General features: G+C 38.9%; 1 protein-coding gene across 8 annotated transcripts in view; it reads right to left on the minus strand.

The window, feature by feature from the left end:
- Window positions 1-27,973, minus strand: part of LOC134212809 (short-chain dehydrogenase/reductase family 16C member 6) — a 100,836-nt gene that overhangs the window by 40,235 nt on the left and 32,628 nt on the right. For all 8 annotated transcript variants that reach the window (XM_062690998.1, XM_062690999.1, XM_062690996.1 and 5 more), the window contains one exon: window positions 10,160-10,313. In XM_062690998.1, coding sequence (XP_062546982.1) covers window positions 10,160-10,313 — 154 coding nt within the window. The remainder of the gene's footprint in view (window positions 1-10,159; window positions 10,314-27,973) is intronic.

Below are 27,973 nucleotides of genomic sequence, written 5' to 3' on the forward strand. Positions count from 1 at the left end.
CCAACGGCAATATGCTGATTACTGAACGGGTAATATGATCAAAATATCAACCCGTTTGGCTAAACAACATTTTCGGCCAAATGGCCTTTCTGCCAAACGACCATTTCGGCCAAACAATTTTTTGACCAAACGTCTTTTTCGGCCAAATGGCCAGTCGGCCGAACGACTTTTTCGGCTGTGTGTCCATTTCAGCTAAATAAAATTGTCTGCCAGCTGAGTTTTGGCCTAATGGTTTGTTCGGCCAAACGACATATTCGGCCAAACACCTTTCGGCCTTATGTGTCTATCGGCCAAATGGCCCTACCTGTCGTTGAACCGAGAGTCATTCGACGAAAAGCCATTTTTCGAATAACAGATTAGACCAAAAGTCATCTAGCTAAATTCCATTAGGCCGAATTAAACGTTTTCCCAAACGATTAGGTCGAAAATGGTTTAACCGAAAATGTTATTTGGTGGAAAGCGACAAACAGCCGGAAGGCTCATTCTGCCGTATTGTTAATTTGACCGAAAAAGTTGTTTGTCCTAACAGTTTATTTTGGCTGAAAATGTCATTTGGCCGAAATTATCGTTTGGCAGAAAAAGTCATTTGACCGACTAGAACATTTGGCCGAAAATGCCGTTTGGTAGAAATGCTTGTTTGGCAGAAAGAGTCAATTGGCCCGAACGTGTCTTTTCTGCAAAACAAACATTTCAGTCAAAGGGTATTTTCTGCCAAATGACCTATTCAGCTAAACTGCTTTTTTGGCAAAATGACAAATGCAGCCGAACGATAATTGTAGTCGAATGTCGATTTCGGCCAAATAACCCTTTCGGCAAATTAAACTATTCAGCGACTCTTTTTTTCGGCCAAAGGAATGGTTAAGGAACGACCAAAATACATGTTCGGCCAAATAATTTTAGACTAGATGGGATTCAGCCAAAACTAGTATATTAGGCCAAACAACTTTCGGCCTTACCAACAAGCAAGTCTAGCTATATAAATTGTACAGGAATAATGCTGGTCGTATAATTCTATTTCAACGAGATTTTTTTGGATTTCAACGGGAAAATGTATGGAATGTTTAAGGATATCATTGATATTTCCACGAAAAATTCTCTGGAGCTCTAACGAGATGTTGTAGAGATAAATCGGAAAATTATGCGGACTTCTTCAATTTTGAATCGGCTTGGAAAATTATAGACCACCGGCGTGACAAATTTAAAACGGTGGCGCGCCGATGAAAAAAATGTCTGCGGTGGCGCACACCTGTATGCATATTCCACAGTGGGTAAGTGTCCTTGACCGTCAGCTTATTGATTTTCCGTGAGTGTAAGCAGACTCTCACCTTCCCATTCTCCTGCACTCCTCTATCGCATCCAGTCGTTTGAACCTCTCCTCCTTTTCGTTTTGCCTTCTGCACGTATGGTGAACATCTAAACATTGGCGGATTACGTGGCTTGGCCCCTTCTAGCAGCTCGATCTCATGTGTTATCAGATGTGTTTTGCCTAGTTTACTGTTTGACGTCATTTCGAAGCATTTAATCGCCTCGGTCAGCTGTTTTCTCTCCATCTCGGTTCCGTTTCGATCGAATCTGAGTCTGGAACGGAATCTACCTCGTACACCAGAATATCTCGTGATTGATCGATTCGAATCATTGTCTTCTATATTCTCTGGATTTAGCGATTCGCCAGATGGTTCAATCGTGAAACCCTCTATTCGTGTCCCTGACTGTTTGCTGCAGCATGTGAACTATTTGCACAACGCTCGCAACAACGAATAGTCCTTCCCAGGTTCCCACATCCGTAACAAAATACGGCTTTTGGCCGAGAACATTGTCTCCAACCGTGTCCCTGACCTAGGCAGTTCCAGCAGCTCAGTATCGTTGCCGAATTTTGAATTGTTCTCGTTGGTTGCTCTGCCTATTTTCTTGTGAGAAACTCCTATTCACTCGTGTGTTAATAGCGTTTAAGGACTGATCGCTGACATAGCCACTTGCTTCTGCCTCTAAGTGGCTGATTGCTCGGCGTTGGAAACCTGATAATAATCGATTCAATTTTACAATTTCCGCTACCAAAGCTATTAACGGTTCCCCTCTCAGTTGTTTCCGTTCGTGTATTTTGGAACGTATTCCCTGATCCTTATTTGGAATCCCAAACCGGTAGGAGATCGACGTTTCGAATTCTTCCCATGTGGCCAGCAGGTCGTCGACAAACGTGAAAAACCAGTCTGAGGCGGCGCCTTCCAACAGCATAGGGACGTCCCTCAGCAAAATTCCCTTGGTTAAGCCCTACCTTTCGGCGACTTTTTTCGCCTTGTAGAGGAAATCACTGATCGCGGTTCTCCTGTAAACCTCAACTTCCATTACTCTACTCTTTCTTGTTCTGCGTATCTTTCAGCTGCCCCTTTCATTCGCTCTTCATTGGCACCGTTGTTCCAACCACCACCATAGCTATAGTCTGATTCACGGCTGCCTGTTTGGAAAACCCTGTTGCCCCTACCCGTTCTTCTCACTAGAACTGCTGGCGTATTTTGCAGTGGTTCTCGGTTTGAGACTTGGACCGAAGGATTTATACTTCATCCCTGACTCTCATTTTGCGCTAGTTTCCTCGTTAAGTCTGCTACCATTGCTCGCATCTCTTCCCATTCATCTCGTGGCACCGAAATATCCGTTGGTGGATCTGCGGTATTCCCTTGTTGAACCCTCGGACCAGTTTCGTCCACTGAGCTCTGACCTCCGTTCACAGTCAGCGGGATTTTCGGAATGGCCCCCTTTGGTCCCATCGGAATATCCTCTCCCCTCTGTTCCACGATAGACGGAGATTCGGGCAGTTGTAGCGTAAGCGGCGAATTCCTTGTCTGCACAGGCCCTCCACTTGCCAGGCCCGAATCCCCTTCGATGATGGTGTTGATCTGTAGCGTTATTAAGAACCCTTTAGACATGTTCACCATTTTCAAAAGTATTCCAGATTCAAAGTGCCACCCCTCTATTTCAATGAGTATCTTAAATGTAGTCTCCTGACCAATTTTCAGCCAAATCCATGGAGGTTTAGAGGAATGGCGTCGTGAACAATTAGCGCTACCCAATATCGGTCGCGTGTGCTTTTTCATTAAAGTGGAGTGCAAAGTCGAGAACGGATCGTTAAGTCCACGAGAAAGCAAAGTAGTATCGAATCATCCATCTTTAAACTGCGCGATTGAAAAATTAAATTCGAAGTAAGCCTCGGGAGTGATTAGCTTTAATTATCATTTTAAATCATTTGATTTTGTTTCGAAACTAGATTCTTAATTCATCGAGTTAGATTCTAAAAAGAAAGTGTCTGTTTGAATAAACCTAAAATAGATTCAAATTCAGGTAAGCCTTATTAGTCTAATACTTAACTCAAGTTAGCATATTGTGAAACTCCGTGTTTAACAGGCCAAACTGCCCAATCAACGTAGACGTCAAGTCTGGGATTTTCCTACAAGGACTCAGCAGTGGTTCTCAACCCGCAAGTACTCGTCCGTCAATAAGCCGTGCGGCGTGAGCAATAGTGCGGAAAGCTCGTCACTCCACATCGAAGGGACGCATTTACCCTTATTTGACGCTGGCGCGCGAGTCTTGTGGTGATACCAGCCCACTGTAGTTTGCCAGTTTGCGACCCGGTGCGTGTAAACCCGGTGAGTTGGCCTCCAAAAAGCTCGAACCATCAATCGGACCCCGTGGGACATCCGACGAGGGATTGACCCGAGCTAAGGTTAGACCGGTCCAAAGTCCACAATAAATCGCTAAATCCAAAAGTGACTAGTAACTATGAAAACAATATGTCGTTACAGTAGGGACAATAGGTTTGCCTTAATTCGTTTCGTAATCATAAAATTTTGCAGTCAATTTAAAGTATAAATTTAAACTCGATAAATTAGAATATATTTAACTGAATTTAACTGCGCATTGGATTTGAATTATAATAAACTTACTTCTAGATTAATTAGGCTACTCCCCTAGTTTTTTTAACGTCACGAACTAAATTATTAGTAAATTAAGATTGGTTTGGGTTCATTATAGTAACTACGTTTTTCCCCCATTGGTTAATTTAGAGAATTTATATCTTAATTTCTACTTATTTATTTATTTATTTATTATTATTATTATTTTGCATAAAATTTGGCTCGGTTTAGTTTATTTGAGACGTTTGGGGTCTGATTGCAACTTCGATTCTAAGATAACTTAATTTACCTGCCCTGAGAAGGAGGTTTCAAGTCTGGTGTTTGAGACTCAAGCTAACGGTCCTTTCAATCAGAAGGTGGCGTTTAAGCCGTTTGCTTAGCGGAATGAAGAGATCGTTACATTTTGGCGTCCAACGTGGGGCCTGGCTTTTCAAGCTTGGCATTGCAGAATAGGATTATTCTCAGATGGATTTGAAAAATTTGTCGAACTAGTTGAATTTATTTATTGAATTTAATAAATTTTTGGTGATTGTGGTGAACCGAATTAATACCTTAACATTACTTTCTCAATCATTTTATCCAACTTCTTTTTCTTCTTCCCAATTAACCTAAATACACTTGACCCTGTATCAATAGTGCAACACGCGTGATTCGTATTTGGTTACACTATTATACGAACAAAAATATAAATTAACAGTTGAAAAAATAAATAATGAACTATAAAATTTTGATGCGTTAGGACCTGATATTCACGGCATTTTAGAAGGATTTGCCGTACCTACAGTAAATCTGGTCTATGGTCGAGCCGGCTTGATAACCTTCCCCGAATTCACTATTAGTGATAGACGACGGAATATAATCTGGGATATCACTTTTATTTTATTTTATTTTTTATTTTTTTATTTTGGGAGGAGGGAAAAGCCCTTTTGAGTTGAACATACAAGAACTCTCTCTCAAATGGGCGCAAAACCTTTTCATCTTTTATATCAACAGAATACAGCATCGATCTTCATATCGAGGGAGGTTTCCTGGATCGCTCCACGACAAAAATCTAAGCGCAAACCTAATAAACTTTTTCTGCACTGTTTCAACTCTTTGAATGGCATTCTGGTGGAATGGAGACCACACAATCGAGCCGTATTAAAGTAAAGAACGGACTAAGGAACAGTACAGAGATTTCAGGCAATATACGTCTCTAAACCCTTTAGCCACACGGAAGATGAAGCCTAGCTGAGCCGATGCTTTCGATGTTACGTATGAAATGTGGTCCTTTAACGTTAATTTCGAATCCAATAGAATACCCAAGTCTTTAATAACGGACTCTCGCTTCAATATTGAACCTTTCAGATGATAGTCATAAAGAAAAGGTTGATGCTTGCGTGTAAAAGTTATTACCGAACATTTTGAAGGATTGAGCACCATTCTGTTCGTTTCGCACCAGCCAACAAAAATGTTTAGTTGATCTTGTAGGTACATTGCATCGGCAGCACATTTTATGGTAAAATACAATTTAAAATCATCTGCGAATGACAGCTTGCAACAGCTTAGAAGCAAATTTACGTCGTTGAGGTACAGTAGGAATATAAACGGCCCAAGATGACTTCCTTGTGGAACCCCTGATGTGACTGTAGACGTCAAATGTAGACGACCAGTGATTACCGATTTTTACAGACATACAGCGTTTGGTCAAATATCTAGACCAACATTTGAAAAGGGCGTAACAGCCAAAATCTATTCCTTCTGAATCATCGTCTACATATATAGCTATATATGTGGACAAAGAATGAGAAGGAATAAATTTTGGCTGTTACGCCCTTTTCAAATGTTGGTCTAGATATGATTCAATCCACTTGAGAAAATCTCCCTCAAAACCAAGACGTGCCAGCTATGCTACTACAATCTAGTGATTGATTTTATCAAAAGCTGCAGAGAAATCAGTATGGATGGCATCTGTTTGATAACCGTTTTCCATCTCGCGAACAATCGAGGAAGTATAATATATCAGGTTCGTAACCGTTGATCTGTTGGAAGTAAAACCATGTTGATGCTCAGAAATGTAGCTGCTGCAATTGAATGTCATGTAATCCAGAATAAACTTCTCAAATAATTTCGATGCCGCGCTTAAAGATGCGATTCCACGATAGTTTGAAACTACTCTTCTGTTCCCTTTCTTGAAGATTGGAAAAACATAGGATTCCTTCCAGATGTCAGGGAAAATACCATTGCAAAGTGATAGGTTAAATATTGTTACAAGTGGTAATGAGACGGAGGATATACAGTTGCGTAGTACGATTGAAGAAATTCCATCGGGGCCAGGATTCGTTGAGATTTTTAAGTTCCTGCCAGTCGATTCAACCTCCTGAATTGTAACAGTTGTTAACCTTCCAAATGCTGGATACTGAAAAATGTTGGAAGCTGCTTGAAGAATGTCATCACTGGATAGGCGTTCATCAGTGAAGACACTACAAAAGTGCGAGCGGCATAATTTTGCGATAGCTTCAACCGTAGAAGCATTCGAAACACTATTGGTCATAGTTGATGGAAGTCCCTTCTCTTTTCGCTGTTCGTTCACATGCCGCCAGAAGTGCTTCGGATAAGACTTCAGCTTATTCTGGATATCTGTTTGGTACGCACAGTAAAGCAGTTTGTTTAGCCGTTTGTATCTGTTGTTGGCTACAGTATAACGTCGTTTGTTGTTGACATTTCTATGCTTAGAAAATACCCGCAGTGCCCGTCGTTTTCTCGATTTTAGTCTTTTCAGCAACGTGTTCGATCATGCAGGATGTTTTGGTTCATTCACTATTTTTTGGAACGTACTGGTCAATCGCATAAAGCAAGATATTGGAATATATTGCCGTGGCGTCATTTACTTCACAAGTTGATAATAAGTTCCTCCAATCGATGCTTCCCAGGAACAGATTCATGGACTGAAAGTTTGCTCGATTATAGTCATAATAGATTTCTTCTATCGTTGAAATCGAGGTGCGAATTGGAGCATGAATCAAAAGCTGTAGCGGAGGATGATGCCTGCAGTGCTTCACTAATGGCGCCGGTGCTTCCGCAAAATCAACAATATTCAGGAGGTCGTTACTAACAAAAGCGAGATCCAGTAACCGACCGTTACTTTCTAAGCGGCATTTAGGACGGTAATGGCTCGAAAGTTCTCACACTCCAGCTTGTTGCTTTTTTTGTAGATGAGGCATATGATCCCTTCCTTCCACTCCTCCGGTAGCTGTTCGTAGTTTCAACTTGTGAAGACAATTCCGTCCGTTCTTGAGCTGTTGGATGGCATTTTTAGTTTCTCTCAAGGTTGGAGCTGGTTGGTTTACATCGTCCGCCGAACTGACGTAGTCTCCTCCTCCGCTGCCTTGAGCTTCACTGCCTGTGCAAATCACTCGAAGGGCTGCTTCAAACTTTCGATCACCACACGTTCGTCAGTCAAGATACTTTCATCCTTATCCCTGTACAAGTACATCTGGGTTCGCGGTACAAAGCCTTTGCGGGATGCGTTGAGCTGCTGATAGAACTTGCGTGTTTCTTGAGAACGGCACAGCTGTTCCATCTCCTCACACTCCGCTTCTCCCACACGCTTAAAAATAATAACACAGAGATGTGTTTGCTTCACACAAAACGGACCTAATGCAGAACAACACCTAGTGAGCGACAGTTACACAGGCACAAAAATGCCTTGTACGGTCGTGATAAAGGTCCTTTTTAACATGTAAACGTTTGTACTCTTTGTTTAATGAGGAACCAAATACTGTTGAAAATATTGAAATCCAAGCCTCAATAAAACCACACGAGCTATTTTTGTGGCTGTGTAACCCGTGGCTCATCTAGGTGTTGTTCTGCATTTGGTCCGTTTTGTGTGAAGCAAACAGATCTCTGTGTTATTGATTTTAAGCGTGCACGCGGCATTTATTCTCCTGAATGAGGCGGTTCTGTTTTCTCCGTTTCCATAGCGTTCCAAGTTCAGCCGGGTCCCTTGCTGAAACGCGACCGCCCACGTTGCGTCCTTTTCCTCCATAATCTGTCTGAATACCGGGGCAGCCATCGGTTGTTGATGACATTGTTGATGACGGAGTCGATGTTAGCTTTTTTAATTTATTTACGTTTACGTTCACCACTTGTCTATATTAGCGCCACGATAAGTTCTGACGGAGAAGTGCCGTCCATCAATCAGAATTTGATCCGATTTTGGCCTGTCTTTGTAAGAGTAGTCACCTTGCTACTACCCAAGCCGTTCCTGGGTGATTCCAACAAGTTGATTGTCCGTTGCTTGTTTGTTTTGAAAGGCTGGCCCTGCATAGACGCTGTTGTGAGCTGCTCCTAACATGGAGAACAGACGCTCGATAAGATTTGCACCTCCGGAGAGGAGCAAGCCCCCAACCCCTCATTCCCCCCAAACAATTAATCCCGGAGCATACGACCATAGCTCCCACTGGTGTTGGTTACCCGATCTTCCCTAAGGTTGTCGTACACCAGCCGGCACCACGGAGAGGTAGGGATAGACGGAATGAGGTCGGTACGTTACTAAGGACCGCGAAATGGGCATTTGCCATGCCATTTTAAAGAAATACTTCAACTATAATTATTTTTTATTCAAGGACTGAGTAACAATTCTTGTTAGTACATTGATGTTGAAGACTTGAATTTATTTTCATTGCCAAAGCAAAAAATATATATCCGGCGTTCACAAACCCAGTATATTTCCGTCACATTGCTTTGTAACTAGTTTCAATGAAAATTCATATATCCCCAAGAGGCATAGGTCACCATTCATTTTCTAACCCGATAGATAATTGAGCAGCCTTTGCTTGTTCCAGATAAGAGCCTATTATCCCCTGTTTGTATTGTATGGAGATCTATTCGAAATGCCCCTTGATTTGAAAGCTCGCAATTTAGCCATTTTTTGTTGCCCTCAACGTCTACCCATTCAAAGCTAATATGTTTAGCGTGACTGAAATTTATCATTCGCCGCTGAATGATCTCCAACGAAATTTTCATAATGCTATCTCCTCATTAGCACTTGCCATATAATAACCGTCCATGAGCCTGCCAACCTCTTCTGCCCGACTGATCTATGTCTGACGGCCGTCAAATTCTGCTCTCTAGCATAGTACGTACGAGTTCGTCACTCTCTCAAGTGCAAGTGATTTTGACACCGCTGCACGTTTTCCACTTCAAACGCAAACTAAAATCAATCATTAAGTACCTATCCAGCGAGCGGAGATTGCTCCGTAAGTAACTGACGATGCGATGGCTTGACGGAAGGCAATTGAGCATTTTAGTTCAATCTCACTGGCCAATGGCGCGTCGCGAGCTGCGGCAAAGTGTGGCTACAAGTTGGGGCATAAGTACCGTTCAACAATCGCAGCACTTTTAGCTGACCTTCAGGTGAATAATGATTGAATGTGACTTTGTTGCGGTGAATATAATCTTTTTTAGCCTGTTAGGTGGAATTTAGATATAAAAAAGCATCTATGGGTATGAGTACTTCATTCAAGTTTTGGTAGTTGGACTATTATAACCATCTACCGCATGAGGTAACCACGATGTAGATCGTAAGTAAAATCATTGCGCAAATACGAATTGCGATTAGGGGAGGGTCATGAACAGTTAGACAGGTGTTACTAGTCTTTATTATATTGGTCAAACTGTTTGAACAGCTCTTCAAGTAGACTGGAGTTGAAGGTCTAGTCGATAAAATATGTATAGAAAATAAAAGCTCCTTCTATGAATATGTGGAAGCAGACAAAAATGCTGACGGGAAGTAAGGAAGATAAAAGCTTAAATGTATCGGCTTGAATAATAGTTTGCATCCCCTAACAACTGTACCTCAGACCCATAAATATATAACAAGAGCCGACTACTGCCAAATAAGTAAAAATCATTGTCGTCTCTTAATCCTAAAGTTTATCATACATTATAACAAACTGATCCAAACACACCTGGGAGTAAAACAGACGATAAATGACATACACATACCGTTTGTACATTTCATAGCAGCCGTCGACAGTGTTGTACAGCGCTAAGCTTCGTAAATATGACTGGTTTTTATCGCGATAAATCAAGGTAGAGTGATGGGCACTTGATGCAACCCCTCTCGACGATGATGACGTTACACCACACCATAGAATATGAGCTTTCAACTGAATGCATGCCTAATATCTTCTTTGCGAAGTAAATTAGAATTATAAACACCCGGCCACCACCGGCATGATAATGGAGACTCGCGATCGAAGGTCACTTACCATCCTGATTGATGTCCCACACGATCACCTTTGCACCGAGTTTGGTTAACCGTAGCGCCAGCAACCGGCCGAGACCGCCGCCTCCTCCGGTGACCAGAGCAAGCTCTCCGGTGAGGTCTTTCTTTGGTGTGCCAAATAATGAGTAGTAGATGGCCTGCAAGAGAAAACGAGAGATAGAAAATATTAATATGTAGGCTTAAGTGTGGACTTGTCAGTGAATGCGTTATTGAGTGTTGATTGCTCTTTGGTATAAGCTCGTTTGCTAGTATTAATCATACCGATAAAGAATTAAGAGTACAGAATTGAAGTCTAAATAATAAATTCGAGAGTAAGTACGCTGCCGTGCTAAGCATAGTTGTCCCATGTCGTTTTTTTGCGATGCCATTCTCACTGTTCTAGCGGTTGCGCATTTTGCAAAAGAAATTATTGCTCTATCAGACATCATTGCTATACTATCCAGCATACCATTCTGGTATTCAAATGGATTGATGGATACTTTTGATGAACGCCAGGGCAGCGAGAAGGTCATTATTTAAAAATGACAAGGGACAACTATGCTTGGAACGGCAGTACACTTCCCTCACAATTATGGAACACTTTTGCCAAAAAGCAATAATTTCACAATCAAGTTCACTACTTTTAATGGTAAATGAATTCCTATCAGCCATATTTTCCCACAGTTATGCAATAGTTCAGTCTTTCCTGTAAAAATCGCTTCTTAATCAATTTTTGTGTCGACTTTCAGGATCAAAAGCAATAACTGTATTTTACTATTCTACTGCAGTTACTGCATGGGCGGTATGAATGAGTTTGTAACTAATATTTGCATTAAATCGGCGTTGTGCAAAAAAAACCCGTATAAAAAAAGTATACGAGTCTTTGTTCATATGGGGGATATGTCCCGTGTAAAAAAAATCCTTATGGGCCAAACACAATTGGTACGTTTGCGTGCGTTTTGACAGTTTTCTCATGGGAAAACTGTCAAAACGCACGCAAACGTACCAATTGTGTTTGGCCCATTACTATTTCGAGAATCCGTTTAAAAAAATCCGTTTTATTTCGAGAATCCGTGTAAAAAACCGTGTTAAAATAATCGGGTTTATTTTCAAAATATGTGTAGATTCTTTATGCCAAGCCATTAGTTTTTTTTTGTCAGGAATAAGGCTTCTCCAACTTTGGGGCTGATAACTGAATTTTTTCCCAAACCGTCATCGGAACGAGCTTAGAGCGAAAAATTCTAAAAGCCCAAAAAGCCTTATTCCATGTTTACGTTTAAAAAATGCCATAAACAAAGAGTCTATCAAGCAAACACAGAATGACTGGTCAAGAAGGTCTATTCCGGAGAAAAATGAAAATAGAATTTTCTTTTATCGATTTCTTCACTTTTTTGTTATTGACGTAGGACTTACGTCTCTCTTTACTATACCGGGTGTCATTTCAAAATATTCAAATCGACCGCGTTACGCTGTGTTGAAAGATTTTAAACGTTAATAGCGTTCGTCTCAGTGGACGAATTTCTGCGGTAAGCCCCTCAATCGACAGATTTCAAGTATGCCTTCCATGTCTATGCTTGATAATACCCGAAAAACTTGTTTCAATAGGCATGAAACTGTTTTCAATGAAAAGCATTGAGATCAAGGGAACCTATAAATATGGGTACCGCATAATTCTTGCATCATTCCATTACCACGTTCTGATTGGTGCAGACACCAGCGAATGAGCAGCCGCTGGGTCTGCCGAGAAGCCATAAAATAGCGCAACGCGATTTTTTCCTTTCATTCTGACCGAGACAAGCGAAGCAACCGCATCATCGATTGAACAGCACTCACACCTTTTAGCAGGGAATGAAGTCTGCACCGACCGCTTTTTCGGCTCGACACCATCGAAGCGACCATCATCAGCCGAAACCTAGCCAGTACATCAGCAGTCCACCCTACAGACCCGACAAAGCAGCAATGCTGAGCAGATACCGGCAGCAGCAGCAGAGTCGAGCCGAGACCGGCCGGCTGAGCTGAGACAGGCTGAAGAAAAGCCACATGATGCAGCATGTATGTCCAAAAAACAAACGGTTCTTCAGAGAGCCAATAATAGAGATCAATATCAATGCTTTCAATACCTTTTGGGATAGAAATTGTACTTGGGTGCCAAATCCAATATTCTAGAGATAAAATTTAATGCGTGAATTTCCTAAATAGCGTCAAAACTAACAGTGGATAATTTTTCTGATTTAACCGCGAAGTGGACGAAGGACTTCGCTTGACCATGCCTTTAAAGATTCATAAGATGTCCAAATCTCTCACATAATCTTATTTGGATTAAAAAAAACACCGATAACAGCTCAAACATTAATAAACTATCAATCGATTTTTCATCAAATGTTGGATTTTTTGGCATTGATAAAAAAATATGTAGATAAACATTGTTTGATACTGACCGCACACAAAGCGAACGTGACTGAATGATCGTCTCATGTTACCAATTCTAAATCTTATCACCCGAAATCCCATGTCCGGGTGTTTCCTTCCTTCTACTACTAACAATGTTGTCTCAGAAAAGAACACGTACTTCCCACCTGAACTGCAATTCTAAGCTCGCTTGCCCGGCTTATTGGCCTGTATCTAGCGAAAAGTCCCGTTAGGAAATAGACGCCAGCAGCGAGCAACAAGCGTAAAAAAGAAGAAGCCCTTCTCGAACGCGTTGATGATGACGATTTGGCTGACAAAGAAGCGGGATACAAGACACTAGCTGATTGGCCCACCAATTGGGAAGCAGAGAAGATTCAAAATAAGGTATAAAAGAAAAATGCATTCGCTCGCAGAGCATTCAGTCTTTTTTATACCATCACTAGAAATTCGCGGTTATTTGAAAAGATCGAGTTTCTTACTTTTTGCACTTAGCCGAAGCAAACAGCCTTTTTCAAGGCATTAAGAGTTAAAAATAATGTTCTCCTTCAGTCGCTATCGCACGGATTAGAAGGCTCTTCAGTGGAAGGGCTGAGATACAGTCTACATCCTCTGCTGAGCCAACTTGTGGTTTATTTCAGGCAGTCCTTCAGTGGGAAGGTTGCCACTGTCGAGGCTAATATTTCGTCACCGGACAGATACTTCCTGAATTTTTTTGATGATTCTTGTTCGAGGTAGATTTGATTTCTGTGTCGGTTTGATGAGAAGATTTTGCCAAGGAATGGTATGCAACGCCGATTATTTATCCAAAATACTTGATGTTAGAAATTTGGACATATTATGTATCTTAAAGGCATGGTCAAGTCAAGTCCTACGTCCACTTAGCGGTTATGTCACAGACATTACCCACTGTTCGTTTTTCGACGCAATTAAGGTAATGGATGACTAAACCAAGGAAAACTTTTCAAAACGACTTATCTGCTTTTGTAAACAAAGATTCAAACGACATTTTGACGTATCTGATAGCTCCCCCACGTAAACAAACACCACCAACAGGTAGCGGAAACCTTCACCTACCTATTAATGGTGTTAATTTGCGTGGAAGAGCTATCAGATTCGTCAAATCGTTGTTTGATTCTTTGTTTACAAAAGCAGATAAGTCGTTTTGGAAACTTTATCTTGAAACAGTGTGAATTAAGGGGTTTTAGAAGTTTTTGCTTCTCGAAAAATCTTAAATCTGCGAAATGGGAATTGAAATTGTGATGCATTTTTTTCGAACAGTGTTTTCTAAATGTTTACGTTATAGAAGTAGGCCCTTTTCACATATTAAGCGAGATATGCTTTTAATTTTATATTTTCCTGTTTATTACATCTGGTTTAACATATATTTGTAAGATTTTTCCATAGGATTCATTCTTAAGGGTACGCAATTACGAACATGTCCATGTCCTATGGTGGTTGGAAACAAAACTAAACAAAAAAAAATCGATAATTTTACAAACTTCGAGATCATACCAAATTTAGATCCAATCTGATCAATACAAGGGCCGTCCGTTGACCATTGATAGACAGTAATTGATCCTTCTGAAGGTCCTAAACGTCCAGGAAGTGGCAAATTTATTCGAGAAACTTCTAACAATTTGTTATAGAAATCTAAGAGTAAGACCAGAGCCGTAATGTGATTAGGAATTAGTCCCGGAAGGGCACCATGTTTCCTTCCGAAGGATCTCTAAAACATCGAACCACTTAGGGTCAGAGAAAGCCTATCAAAGAAGTTCTTAAAAATCAGTCAGTTGTTTCACAGGTAGAAGCATTACTATTTCGGAGGGTTTATTTGGGACACTTTATGACAACTTTAGGGAAATTAGCTGGATAAAATCGTAGCTCTCTAGAACCAATTTAAAGGCTTTTATGGGTTGCAGCCTAAAAGATCAAAGCGTGGTGCTACATTGAAATTGCTTTCACAATTATGCAATAACTGGAAAATAGAAACCATTCAGATGTCGGCTGGATGACGGTACGGAGTATCGTTCCATTTCATTTGGAATTCAACTATACGAAACGGAATAATAAAAGCTATATACTCCGACCACATCCGACGAATTTTGCTTTGATTTACCTCAAGTTTTTAGCAAACTTGCTGTCGCGAAATAGGTGCCTCTTCATTACAACCGAACAATCCGTTGACTTGTTACACGGTTAGAAAAAAGTACCTAATTTTAGGTACTTTTTTCTCTTGCATCTCCCTCCTTCTTCCTTTTGTTGTCATAAAATGAAGAGCAAAACCACTCAACAAGGGCATTATAGTGTGGGAACCCAACGTTGAGTAATCTCATGTTTACAAAAGTTGAGTAAAATTTACCTAACTTTTGGTTAGTTTCTATTTAAAAGTAAGAATATATTACTTAATATTAAGTGAATTTTACTTAATCTCAAGGAAAAATTACTTAATTTTGGGTTCCCACACTGAACCCCCGATTTGAGTGAAAAGTACCTAATATTAGGTACTTTTTTCTAACCGTGTAGGATATGGAAATAATAATATCTCAAGGCCATGTTGAAAACTGATGGTTACATTCGCTCTGAAAATTTCAAAACTATTTTGCATCTGTTCAAACCCTGGCTGGGGTTGGTTGGCTGAATTTCTCCGCCGCATTTGTTTGTTTATAACTTTTTCCTCAATTTGTTTTCATCCATGAAAATATATCACAGATGTTCCCAAGACTTGAGCATTCTGTATGTCTGTATTATAAAAGTTCTTATTTATCTGGTACATACTTTAATTTGTGCTCAAGATCGTTTTGTAGAACGATGCGCATATGATTATTAACAATCCGGAGATGACGAGTTCGATTTTCGGTACGGTCTAGGATGTTTGTCAGCTCCCTGGGTTTAATTAAAACCAATAACATCCATATCTAATACAGGATGAGGAGTGGAAAATCAATTCAACAGTCATTGCAACAAAAGACTGACAATCTTCTGTTTCTTCATGATCTACATTGGAAAGAAAATTTTGATTTATTAGGAAGGTAATGTATAGGAACTCGCGTTGATTAGATGCGAAAGAGTACATTTTACGACATTGTTTCAAAAGTACCAAAACTAACGCCGTGTTTCACTCAAACGTGCACTCGCAAACTCCACACAATGCTCGCCGGGTGGTTTCTGCAAATTATGAAGGATCGTGCTTCTTTTGACAGAAGCGCCACGTGCTATACAAATGCACGATATAACAATTACTAATCATTTAGTTTCACCGTCCCGAAAACTGATAAAAATTATACAATGATCGCACAGTGGCTGCAGCATGCTCATTGGTTAAAGAACTGCCCATGAAATAAAATAGGAGCATTTTCTGGGAAATGTTATAAGTTATATGGAATTTTGATTTAGAAGCCTGTTTCCAAACTTGCTGTCGTATATTTTGACATGTGTACAGAATTATCATTTTTTTTATTTTTCAGTTTTCAACCTTTTGTCCCTTTTGTACCTTCGAACTTTTGTCCATTCGACCTGATGTGTTTCGACCTTCTGTCCCAATGCTTTTTATGCATATGCTTATTGTACTGAGTTGTGTTAGAAGAACTTTGAACATCCCATACACATAGAAAATGATCACTTGTGATGCGCACATGATTACTAAACATAATTGAGTGTACAGAATTATCAAGCAATGTGGAATAGAATTTATTCACTTTCGATTCATTCACATGCTCTCAGATATGAAATATGATTTCCAATATTTTTTTCTGCAAAGCCAACATCCTGACAAACCATTTTGCAATCAAGCTCTCATCTTTGATTGTATGTATACAGGCATGGGCTGATAAAAACTCCTTTACTTTTAGTTCGATTGAACGCCATAGTTTAATTTATGCTCATAAGTCGAATGCAATCTATGTCACTGTTTAACGCATTGGCGTAACTAGATCCGATGCCTAGGGGGGACTATAGCCCCTTCATCTATTTTCTCTATTTTGAGTTTCTTTTCAAAAATTCTCGAACATGTTTCGGAGTGGGATGTAATTCCAATAAGGCCGTTACAAATATTTAATTGACTTTTTGTCCTACTGGTCTCCGAAAGGTCAAGGGGGGGGGATAATAAAAAATAAATATTAAAATGAAAAAAATCAAAAAACTCCTCGGATTTGTTAAAGAATGTTTTGAAAATCCTCAAAATTATCCAAATTTTATTTTGTTGCCCCCACAAAATATTATTTTTTGGCAAAAAAATCCGAGGGGGGGGGGAGGTAGACAAAATAGATTTTGAATATTTGTATCGGCCTAAGAAGAAGAAAAAGAAGAAAAATATGATAAATCAGATCCAACCACTTAAGGCAATTGCGGATCAATCACACTCATCCATATTCTCTTTTCTTTAGCACGTGCTTTCTGTTATAGCCCACAGTATCGAAGTGTATTTGTTTACCTGCCGATGATTGCTACAACGACTCAAATTGATAGCGTATGGCTATTGCGTCTAAGTGTAGTAGCGCACGGCTTTGTCTCACCCACTCAAAGGACAATTTGTGATGGATCGCCGTCAGGTTCCCATTTGGGCAATGAATATTTCACATTGCATATTTCATAAATATTCTATCTAGCTCAAATGAAAAACAAAATAATGCAAAGTTCCTCCAGGGATTCCGACGAGCATCTTCCAAGAATTCCAATGAGAATCCTTTATTGATTCCAACGAGAATATTTCAGGGATTCCGAGAAGAATCTCGGGGATTCAGACGGGAATGTTCCAGAGAATCCGAATGGAATCCTCCAGGAATTCCGAAGGGAAGTAGAAGCAAATCGTCGAAGGATTCCAAAGCAATCTGTCGATGGATCCCGATGCAAATTGTCGAGGGACTCCGAATTAATCCTCCAGGGATTCTGTAAAGAATTTTCTAAAGCAAATCGTCAAATGATTTTGAAGCAATTCGTCGAGGGATTCCGAAGTAAATCGTCAAGGGAGTCCGACTTAAATTTTCGAGGAATTCCAAAGCAAACCGTCGATGTATTCTAAAGCGAATCGTCAAATGATCCCGTAAAGAATCCCCTAGTGATTCCGAAGGGAATCCTCTGGGGATGTCGAGGTTGATCGTTGAGGGATTTCAAAACAAATCGTCGAAGGATTTTGAAGCAATTCGTCGAGGGACTCCGAAGTAAATCGTCGAGGGAGTCCGAACTGAATCCTCGAGGAATTCCAAAGCAAACCATCGATGTATTCTGAAGTAAATTGTCGAATGATTCCGCAAAAAAAAATCCTCCAGGGATGTTGAAGCAAATCATCCAAGGATTTCAAAGCAATTCGTCGAGGGATTTCGAAGCAAATCGTCAGAGGGATTCCGATCGTCGAGGAATTCCGAAGCAAATCATTGAGGATTTCCAAGGCAAAACGTCGAGAGACTCCGAATTAAATATTTAAGGAATTCCGAAGCAAATCGTCAAAGTGTTCTGAAAGAAATCGTCAAAGAATTCAGAAGCAAATCTTCGAACGACTCCGCAGCAATTCCGAAGCAAATCAACGAGATATTCTGAAGCGAATCTTCCATGGATTATGAAGGGTATCACACATTTCCATAGGTATCCTTCAATGATACCGAAAGGAATCCAGTGTGAATTCATCTGGATTCCGTTTGAAATTCTTCGATGATTCTGAAAAGAATTCTTTAGAAATTTCAATGAGAATTCTTCTCGGATTCGGATGAGAATTCCTCTCGGATTCTGATGAGAATCCTTCTCGAACGCTGATGGGAATTGTGGAGATTATCATGCTGATGCTGCTAGGCAAGCGGAAGTCTGCTGATAAACTGTCTGTCACTCCAGTACGTGATAAATGACGACATATCTTTGACCGCGAAGTACCACGATTGCTTTGATTGATATTTAGGTGGTTCTCCGTTGTTGTTCATATCAAGCTTATTTTGATGCTTTCAAATCAATTAGATATTGCCTTTTCATATTTAATACCAAGTGCAATTTCACTACCACATAGGAATCTTTTTCAGTAATCAGAAACATGATCATTTGTCTTCTACTCATCTTATTATGATGATGATGATGAAGATGATGATGATGATACTACCATCTATTGTAGCAAGGCACCTGCCGATAGCACTGGCCATATCTGACAAACGATTTGATCATGATTATACTACTGTTTGTATTTCATCAGACTCCTGTATGAACAAATAAATAAATAAATAAAATTCCATATCCTGGACGAGATAGGACCTTTCTTCAATGCCAGCTAGTTTTAGATGTACGCCTTTAGAGATAGAAAACCAATAGCGCTTAGGGAGACGAGCCAGCCTCGGGCTGAAAGTCTCCTTAATAAAGACAAAAAAAACAATAGCGCTTCAAGAGATTTTCTGGTCTAGATCGGGGAATATGCTTCATTCTGGTTCAAAGATCGAGAAATATACTTCTGGATTTCTGAAAAGCTTACATAAAAAGACGGATGGCAGTATCATACATAATAACACAATTGTTTTGATTAATATGAATATGTATTCTGACTTTTTTGCCTTTCTCGTACAACGAACTTTTTATTTCAAAAACTTTTTTTTTCTTATTTTTTATATCGTTGTAATCAGATGATTTATAAAATTCAACATATTGATGTATGAAGGGCCAAAAATGGGGGTGGTGGACCTGTAAGCAGAGACACTTACATGAAACCCACGGGAAAATGAGAATCTCCTTCCAGCAGAATGATCCAATAAAAAGAATAATGAAATTTGTAATACTTGTCAAGTTTTTCACGGAATGGATTGTTTGAAGAAGGGCGCATCAACTGGTTAACAAATGTTGGAGATAAAAGTAATAGACGCGAACAATTAAAACCAAGGTTGCTAATAATCGGATCAAAGAGTAATCGTGCTGACAATTTGAACGATGTGTAATGTGACCATACGTCCCGCGTTTCGCGGGACAGTCCCGCATTTTCACTATTTGTCCCGCGCTGAAAAGCGTCCCGCGAAACGTCCCGCATTCAACTTATTATCTAGATAATGTCCCACGAAATACAGAAAAATAGAATACATTATTAGTCTTTACTTAGTATTTTAAAAGAAATTATTAGATTTTTAAAATTTATAATTCAGACTAATTCTAAGTTTTATACGACAATCATATGTATCATAGAAATCAAGATTAAAATGTTCTGTGACTCAGACTACATTATCTCTATTGTTTGTTTTACCATGGGAATCTTGTGAGCAGATTTTGCCTCTATGTATTTCCTGGTGCGTAATTGCTTGTATTTCGAAACGGAACATCCAAAATATCACTACATTTAAATGCCATGCGGAGCAAAATCTTGTGGAAAATCAACTCCAGTTAGAAGATATCCTTTACTGTGTGGATATTGGATACCGATAACAGTGTTGGGAAAACTCAAATTCTTAGATCTCATACAATGTTCAAATCAAGCGCGAGTCAAACACCACCCGACTTATGGCAGAGAGAATCGTTCATGATTCGACTTATGGTTTGAATCATTGCTTGATTTCTACGTGTTATTCTCCGTTGAATAAATTGAATTTACTTCCTTAAAACAATGGAAAATAAATCCATAAGTAACATAAACTATGCTTTTATTGGATTTTTTTTTTAAGCGAAATCCTTTTTGGCGAATAAGCGGAACGATGCGATTTTGCATGCAAAACTCAAGCACGATGCTCTCCCTGCAGAATCGCAAGCGATCTGAAATGGGACGAAATTTTTGATTTTCTGAGTAGATATCTATTTAGTCCCACATGTTTGGAAATAAATTGGAACAATAACCGTGGACCTGATTTCTGAAGGCGAAAGCGTCAACCAGAATAGACTTTTAGAAAAATATGATCTAATTAATTCATAATCACAGTATCTACTTTTGTTAGGTATTTTAGAAATATTTATTAAGGTTATTCAGGAAATAATTTTCGAGATTCGATATCATTGCTTCTATCGCTACAAAAAAATCTAACAAAATTCTGTACACTAGACGATCAACAGCTGAAAGTCATTTAATTGCAACGCTTTTTAACTGCGATTCGATAGTTGCAACAGTTTTATAGTTATCGGATAGGGAACCGCTAAACTTCAATATTATACGAAATTCCATGGCAGCTACATTGAGCTGCAAAATCAACGTTTAAAGAAAGCTTTCACTACTAAAATGAGCAGCCGTTCATCAAACAGTTGGCAAACTAAGCCTTGTCTTGTCTTAGCACGTACACAGCCAATATAAAACAATAAGCAAACTAAGCCTTGGTAACAAACAAATAATTAAAAGATTTGATTGAAGCGTATTACTAAAACGTATTAAACTATGAACTTTTTTTTGTCCCGCGCCCACACAAAATTTATCTGGTCACATTAACGATGTGACTCAGGTTATTGTTATGGCAACGAAACGGCTGTTAATTTTCGTCTAGAGATCAGCTCTTGCCGCTCACGGTGAAATGTATGTTTAACACGGTTCACTCACCCTCACTATAGTTCATCTATCTGTCAAAAATTTCGCCATATAGTAAGCTGTGAAAATCAAACATAGTCGCCGAAAAAGTGTAACACAATTATCGCGAGTTTTATTCTCACATAATCGTCTGAAAATCAATCATAATGAGTGCGAAACGCGTGCTGCAGGTAGAAGTGATATTGAACGCTGTGGAAGAAATTGTTGGAGCGGATGGAAAAACTGTCCGGTACCGTTGCAATGCTAGCACCGATGAAGACCAACCATGTCATTATGTGCAAAGTTCTTTCGTTCCTGGAAATTTTAAACGCCATTTGCTTACCATTCATCCGGGTGTCGCTAGAGAACTCGGATTTATCGTGAACGATGACCCTCCGGCTAAGAAACCAAGATCGTCGAAGCTATTGGTGGAAACCTCCGTGAAGCAAGTGCTCCTTGGTACGTTGCAAATGGCAACAGGAAACAATCTGCCGTTGCGGTTCCCAGATTGGAAGGGAACAAAAACTCTTGTTGCTGCTTTATGGGCTGCTGCAAACATTAAAATGTCAAGAGAAAAACTTGCAGAGTTGATTGGCAATGCAGCCGTACTTCTTCGAAAGGAATTTGCAAGAGAGCTTGAAGGAAAAATTGTTTGCTTAAAAATAGATTTGGCATCCCGCAAGGGCAGGTCTGTTTTTGGTATCATTTCCACTCATCTCATTATGATAGGCTGAATATGGGAGACAATTCTTCTGCATAAAACGTTTTCAGTAATTCATTATGCTATACACCCAGTTTTTTTTACACGGTTTGGTTTTAGTCGTTTAAGACCTTCAGCGTCAATGAAACAATGAGTTAACCCCACGAAAAAATTTACAAAAAATCAAAGAAAATTCAGGATGTATTTAAAAAGCTGTGAAAATTCAGGTTAACCGAGAAATTAATGAATTCCAACCGTGTAAAAAAAAAACCTGGGTGTATGTTGAAAATTGATATCACTGCTAACTAGCTTTTTACATCCTAGGGGGGCTAATTTTTTTCTAGGAAGAGCTAAGACCCCCCAGCCTCCCTTATTTACGCCATTGGTTTAACGAATTACTATTTATGCATGCCTGCTGCCATTTATAATAGTTGCGTAAACTTGGGAAAAACTGACACATATGGTCGGGGCTCAGACAAACCGCACCAAGCGGCTTTTTAACTGACTTGTGATTTTTTGTTCGTAAAAGGAAATCGCAAATCATTTCATGCCAATTCATACCTACATTCATTATAGGATATCCCTAGTTCAAAGATTGAGGGATATCCGATACGATTTGCGATCAATTAAATCTGCTAAACGAAAGCTTGGGGAGAAAAAAGAGAAATTTTTGGTTGGCGGTTGATGCGATTTGGCTGAACCCCGACCATATAAGAAGCGATGCACACTTGCATGCTGAATCTGTGAGCAACTTCATCTCTCACATTGCATTGTTAACGATACTGCATTACCTCCATATGTGGGAGGTATAGTGAGCAAGAGTATTTCGGCAGTACGTGATTACAGTACAACGTTCCTTCATGAAACGGAATGTTGAAACACCCACTACAGATTAAACTGAATGAAAGACTTTCGCCATGGTCTGTGCAGGGAATTGGATCCCTTCCAAGAGTACCATCTATAACCTATATCTGTCGTTTGCACATGCAAGTTTCAGTTTTTGGTAAACTGTCTCGTGACTTACTTTCTTTTAAAAGAGCTCCCACTACGAGTTGAGTACAGAAAACCGGCTTCGTCATTTAAGGTCGACTCGATACGTAGTGCCGAAAGTCAGTTAACCAACGAACAGGTCGATGCACTTCCTAGGGTAACATTTATCATCCACTGAAGTAATTTATACAAGTTTGCCGAAAAATGTTTCCCCTAACCAATTATTTCGCTTATGTATTTCACCTTCATCATAAATGTGGAACCCGATTGTGTTCCCCTCAAGTCCGCTCAGTGTTGTAAATGTTGGTTAGCATGCGCGCATGACGCCATGCGCGATCAACTGAAGCTGATATCTTTCATGTTGCACTTGAAATTTATATGCACAATCGAATATAAATGGCATCAACGTCGATCACTCCTTTGGCTGTCATAATCTAAAAAAGTGAATGGTACTTTTTTTTCATAGCATTGCTGCTCAAAATTAAATTATATGACTTAAATAGTCCTTTTTTTTGTTAATAGGAGTGTTCACAATTTATCTGATATTTTCATGAACTTTAATATTTACGGTGTGCCACAATATTTCGAATTTTCAGAAATTTTCCCATCCAGAAGGCGTTTACAGATATTATTATAATTTGTTTACCAGTGCTTTTACAGTTGTGGAAAAAAATAGCTCAATTAAAAAAAGTCATCGTTGTTTGGTAAAGAATGTGTTAGTAATTCATAAATTCATTCAAATTTATAGTTTAGGTCAGAATCTGATGGGATGTCATAATCATAATAATTATATTTTGTATCAGCTCAACGCTTCAGGATTTACATAGGCTACATTCAATGCTGACTTGTAAGAGGATCCAAAAAATCACGTTTAGGTATACACTTGCCAGTTCCGCACGTGGTAAAAGTTGTCACCTTGGAATTACTCAGCATAATCTTGACATTCGGTAAGTGCCTTATTGCTGGGTCAACTTGGCTTCCAAGGTTGGCTGTCATCTTTACATTTTGCATTTATTTTGCAGCAAAATATATTTTCAACTTTGGATTAAACTTTATCAAATATTGTTATCAATTTGGCCAAGGTGAGTCATCATGGCACATCAAGGCGTTGAATTGCCGATAATCGGTTCGGTTTAGAATATTTTCAGATAAGACGTATTATTTTGAGTATATGGAAAGCATAATCGTGCTCGCTACTCAACGTGCACAAATCCATGCAATGATAAACATTTTGAAATAATATAATATTTTTTTTAATGATAATTTGAACACTTAGTTGCTTGAAGACAACTTGAGAAACGTAAAACCATAATAGTGGACACATATTTTCTTAAAAGCTACACTTGTACTATTTGTTAAATGTTTCTTATTTGTTGAATCAGCTTGATATCCATGCCGATGTCGCACCAGTCTGCTGTGCCTTATTTTTAAAACTGTTATCGCCCAATTACAATGGATCCCTAGATAGGGATTCTCATCATCACTAAATAAAAATTATGCCCAATATATAACTCACTACAACCATATCAATCATTTCATTCAGTCTAATGAATGACCTGATTGAACTGATGACTGACGGCCAACTTTATCGAGTAAATGTTAACATTTATCTATTTCTTTGAATAAGAGCGTGCAATGCACTAATTGATGTGATCATTTCATAACAATCCGTAAACAAATGTTATTCAATCGGACGGATGCCACCAAAGACGAATGCCATCACCGAACTCTTTGAACGGCATAATGAAAACAAAATATGTGATCATGGTGCGAACGTTTGGGGTCGCACCTCCTCCTCACCTCGAAAGAGTTTCACGAACTGTCTCCGACCCCAGAGGGACATGGTGCCGGTAAGCCTTCCGCACTGTCGTCCACGGTCAAGGTAACTATTATTTGTACCATCATGTGTCGTGTACGTAGTACGTTCGTTACCGAATGTCTTCAAATAGGTACATAGCTAAACTTCTCCGATTGGTGTTTACTGACAATCTGTTTGTCAAACACCAACAATAACCGCAATTCGGACCGAAGCATCCCGCCAGCTGCATCAACTGCCTATAGTTGGGAGCGTGTCACTTCGCAAATGATCACTGATCGATGCGATAGAGATACCAGACGTTGACTTCCGAAGCAACACGGCGTGGAGCACGATGTAGATGAAGACGTGACAACGGGCAAGGTCATCGTTCTCGAACAGGAATGCTTATCACGGAGCTAATAAGTTTGAAAACTTATCGATAGAACATAGCGAACCGGATTCTGATTCTAGTTAGGTGCCAATACAGTAGTGATACAGAAATAAACGTCATATCTCAAATATAATCGCAGTGAAGTGCAAATAAGATGCATTTTTTATGTGCTGCGCTGGTGAATGGTGATTTATTAATTACTCCGGGGCTTTTAACAGGTACTTAACAGATGGACAAGCCAACAGAACATAAAAAATAAAATGAGTCACGATTGGATGCAAACCGCGTCTTGTTTTAGATGATAAGCGATTATCGCCTGTTATGTCACTGTAAAGTAACTGGTTTCTGTGTAAATTTACAGATTTATAGAGTACTGACACCGCATTATGAACCAAAACCTGATGGCAATTGCTTGTGGTATAATGATGAAACTGCTTCTGATGAAGATACAACGATTGCGTCATTTTGACTCCTTTGCAGTTTGAGCATCGGGAAGCAAAGATTCGGTTTCGCACAGCATCCCAGATAATTAGTTACACATGTTAGGAAAAAACTGCAATTTGTGTATGATTAATTAACCCACCATTACCTCTAAGGTATTGGTATATAACAAGGTTAAAAGATCACTGTTCCAGTGGTCTTCTGTCATAAGCATATTTTTTCAATGATTTGGAATGTATGAGTCTGTCATAAGACGAGCTTAATACTATTCCATTTAATTCGACCTCAACTGTAAGGCCGGCCGTCTCTGCAAAGATTACAACGTGGTGGAATAAAATGGAATAGTACTGAACTCGTCTTATGACAGGTGAAGACAATTTACTAAAAGAGCTTAATAATTTTATCATGTATGAGTCAACAAATACAAATCTAGGATCTGTGGTGATAGTATTCAGAAAACTATAGAAATGATTGAAATGTCATAAGTTTCTGTTCAATCCACGTCGATGAGTGTCGTCCACGATCTAGGTCATATTAGGTTAGGTTTTGCATTATTTATGGTGCATGATTTGTCTTGCTAATGAAAGCAACAGTGAAAGCAGAAGTATTCGTCTATCTGTGTGTTTTCTAGAAAAAGTCAAAGATAGAATCTAGTAAGCTCAACAAAATAAAACTATCGATTACATAGTGTAGCAGATTAATCAATTCATCTTTATTGTTTAAAACCAAACAGAAAAACAAAACAAAAATAAGTGTAACAAAACATAACAATTCATTAAATATCGTATGAGTGATGAAAAGAATTATAACTTTTTAAATTAAATTTTTAAAGAAAAATTAAAAAAATGGTAATTGAGATTTAATATTATTTTAATGGCACACTTGTTATTATCGGTGAACCAATTTTTATCCATCGGAAAATACCTCAAATGTTAAATGCCTATTAAGCTTATGAACAGATCGAATGGTGACAGAGAGCGTAATATTTTTTTCCGACACTTAAATAGAATTTTTCCTTCCCATAGCACAATAGGACAGCCCCATATAAAGGTGTGGCCAAAACTACCAAAAGGCCAATTTTCGATTTGGGCGAGTAAAATGTGATGAATACACAGCTAATAACCTATATTTCTATAATCAGGACGGTTTTTATTTATATTTTTTTTTAGATTTTTAGGGGGCGTTCAAACTAGCCCCTCCTAGAAATTATATGTTTACGTTTTTTGGGAAAACGGACAGCTTTGCCATGTTTTCGTCTCAAAAGTAACATATTTATATATCGTTACAAAGCTCTTGAACAGATCTATGCAATAGGCTTGATAATGTAATGATAGCTCCGTCCAGAATTCAGTTTTTAGTAGTTTTGTAAAAGCATATTTTACGCAATATTTAACCAACAAAACAGTTTGGTGCCCCGCAATACCCCGCATTAAAACATCATTCACTACACTATTGAACTCTTAAGCTTTGAGGACCATGAATAAAATTCTGCACAAATAAACAACTTAGAAAGATACACGAATTTTAAAAATTGCCCGTTTTTGCCTTTCTCGTGTACTAAGTATGCGTAGAAGCTATATGATCGCTCTAAAAGCATTTAAAATAGCCCAAAAACTAATAGTGTTGTATACTGATCGACTCAGTTCGAAGAATTGAGGTGATGTCTGTGTGTATGGTGTGTGAATGTCTGCATGTGTGTGAGCAAAAATGGTGTTAACTCTTTTTTAAGCACTTACTCTAAACCGATTTACTCGCAACAAGTTTCATTCGTCAGAGAACGTTGGTCCATTGTTCCCTATTAAAAATAGGCTTGATCGGACTATGGGCTCAAAAGTTATGGCCAAAATACATTTTCATATAATATACGAGAAAGACAACATTACCGCTAGGGGGATTAATCAGGTGTTTTGGTAAACTTCTTATTTTTAAATTTTAATCTGAGTTACTCAATAATGCCACTTTAATTGAATTTGGTGACGAACACAATTCACATAACATTTTAAGGAATAGGGTTATGCCTTAACGTTTCGCATAATTCAAGAAAAAATCATCTATCATATAAAAAGCGTTACGCAGCGTTAAAGCGTTGAGAAGGGAAGTTGTTCAAAATTTAAAATTTTGACATTACTACACTGCCGTCATACGCATAATTGTCCCATGTTTGCTGGGATTTCCTATGTACATGGGACAATTATGCGTAGAATGGCAGTACATTATTGGAGCAAATTATAGATTTAACCATAACGTGTCATAACGTGTTGGATGAGTAGTGTGAATAACTCTTTGCCACAATACCTTTTTATAATTATGAAAGAAATCTTAATGAAATATCAAATAAATGAATATCCATTTCGCTGATGTCACAGTATGACGCTAATTGAATCTGTTCTGCCCTCCTTTGTTGGTTTAATAAGTTCTACTCAGTGAATTTTCAACGCCAGAAGCTAATAGTGCTTTTTTGATCATTTTTGGAAATCTGTGTTGCATCCATTTGTCTATGACACGAATATACAGTATGACCATTATTATTTTATCTAGCATCAAACAGGCTTATTGCAAGCTAAAAAGTGACCAAATTCCGTTGGTTTTGTAGAATATGAGAAAAATCGATGCTATGCCGAAAATTAGCCCCATACCCCATTGAAGGCTCAG

The sequence above is a fragment of the Armigeres subalbatus genome, chromosome 2 (genome assembly GCF_024139115.2).
Source record: "Armigeres subalbatus isolate Guangzhou_Male chromosome 2, GZ_Asu_2, whole genome shotgun sequence".
Taxonomy (NCBI): Eukaryota; Metazoa; Arthropoda; class Insecta; order Diptera; family Culicidae; genus Armigeres; species Armigeres subalbatus.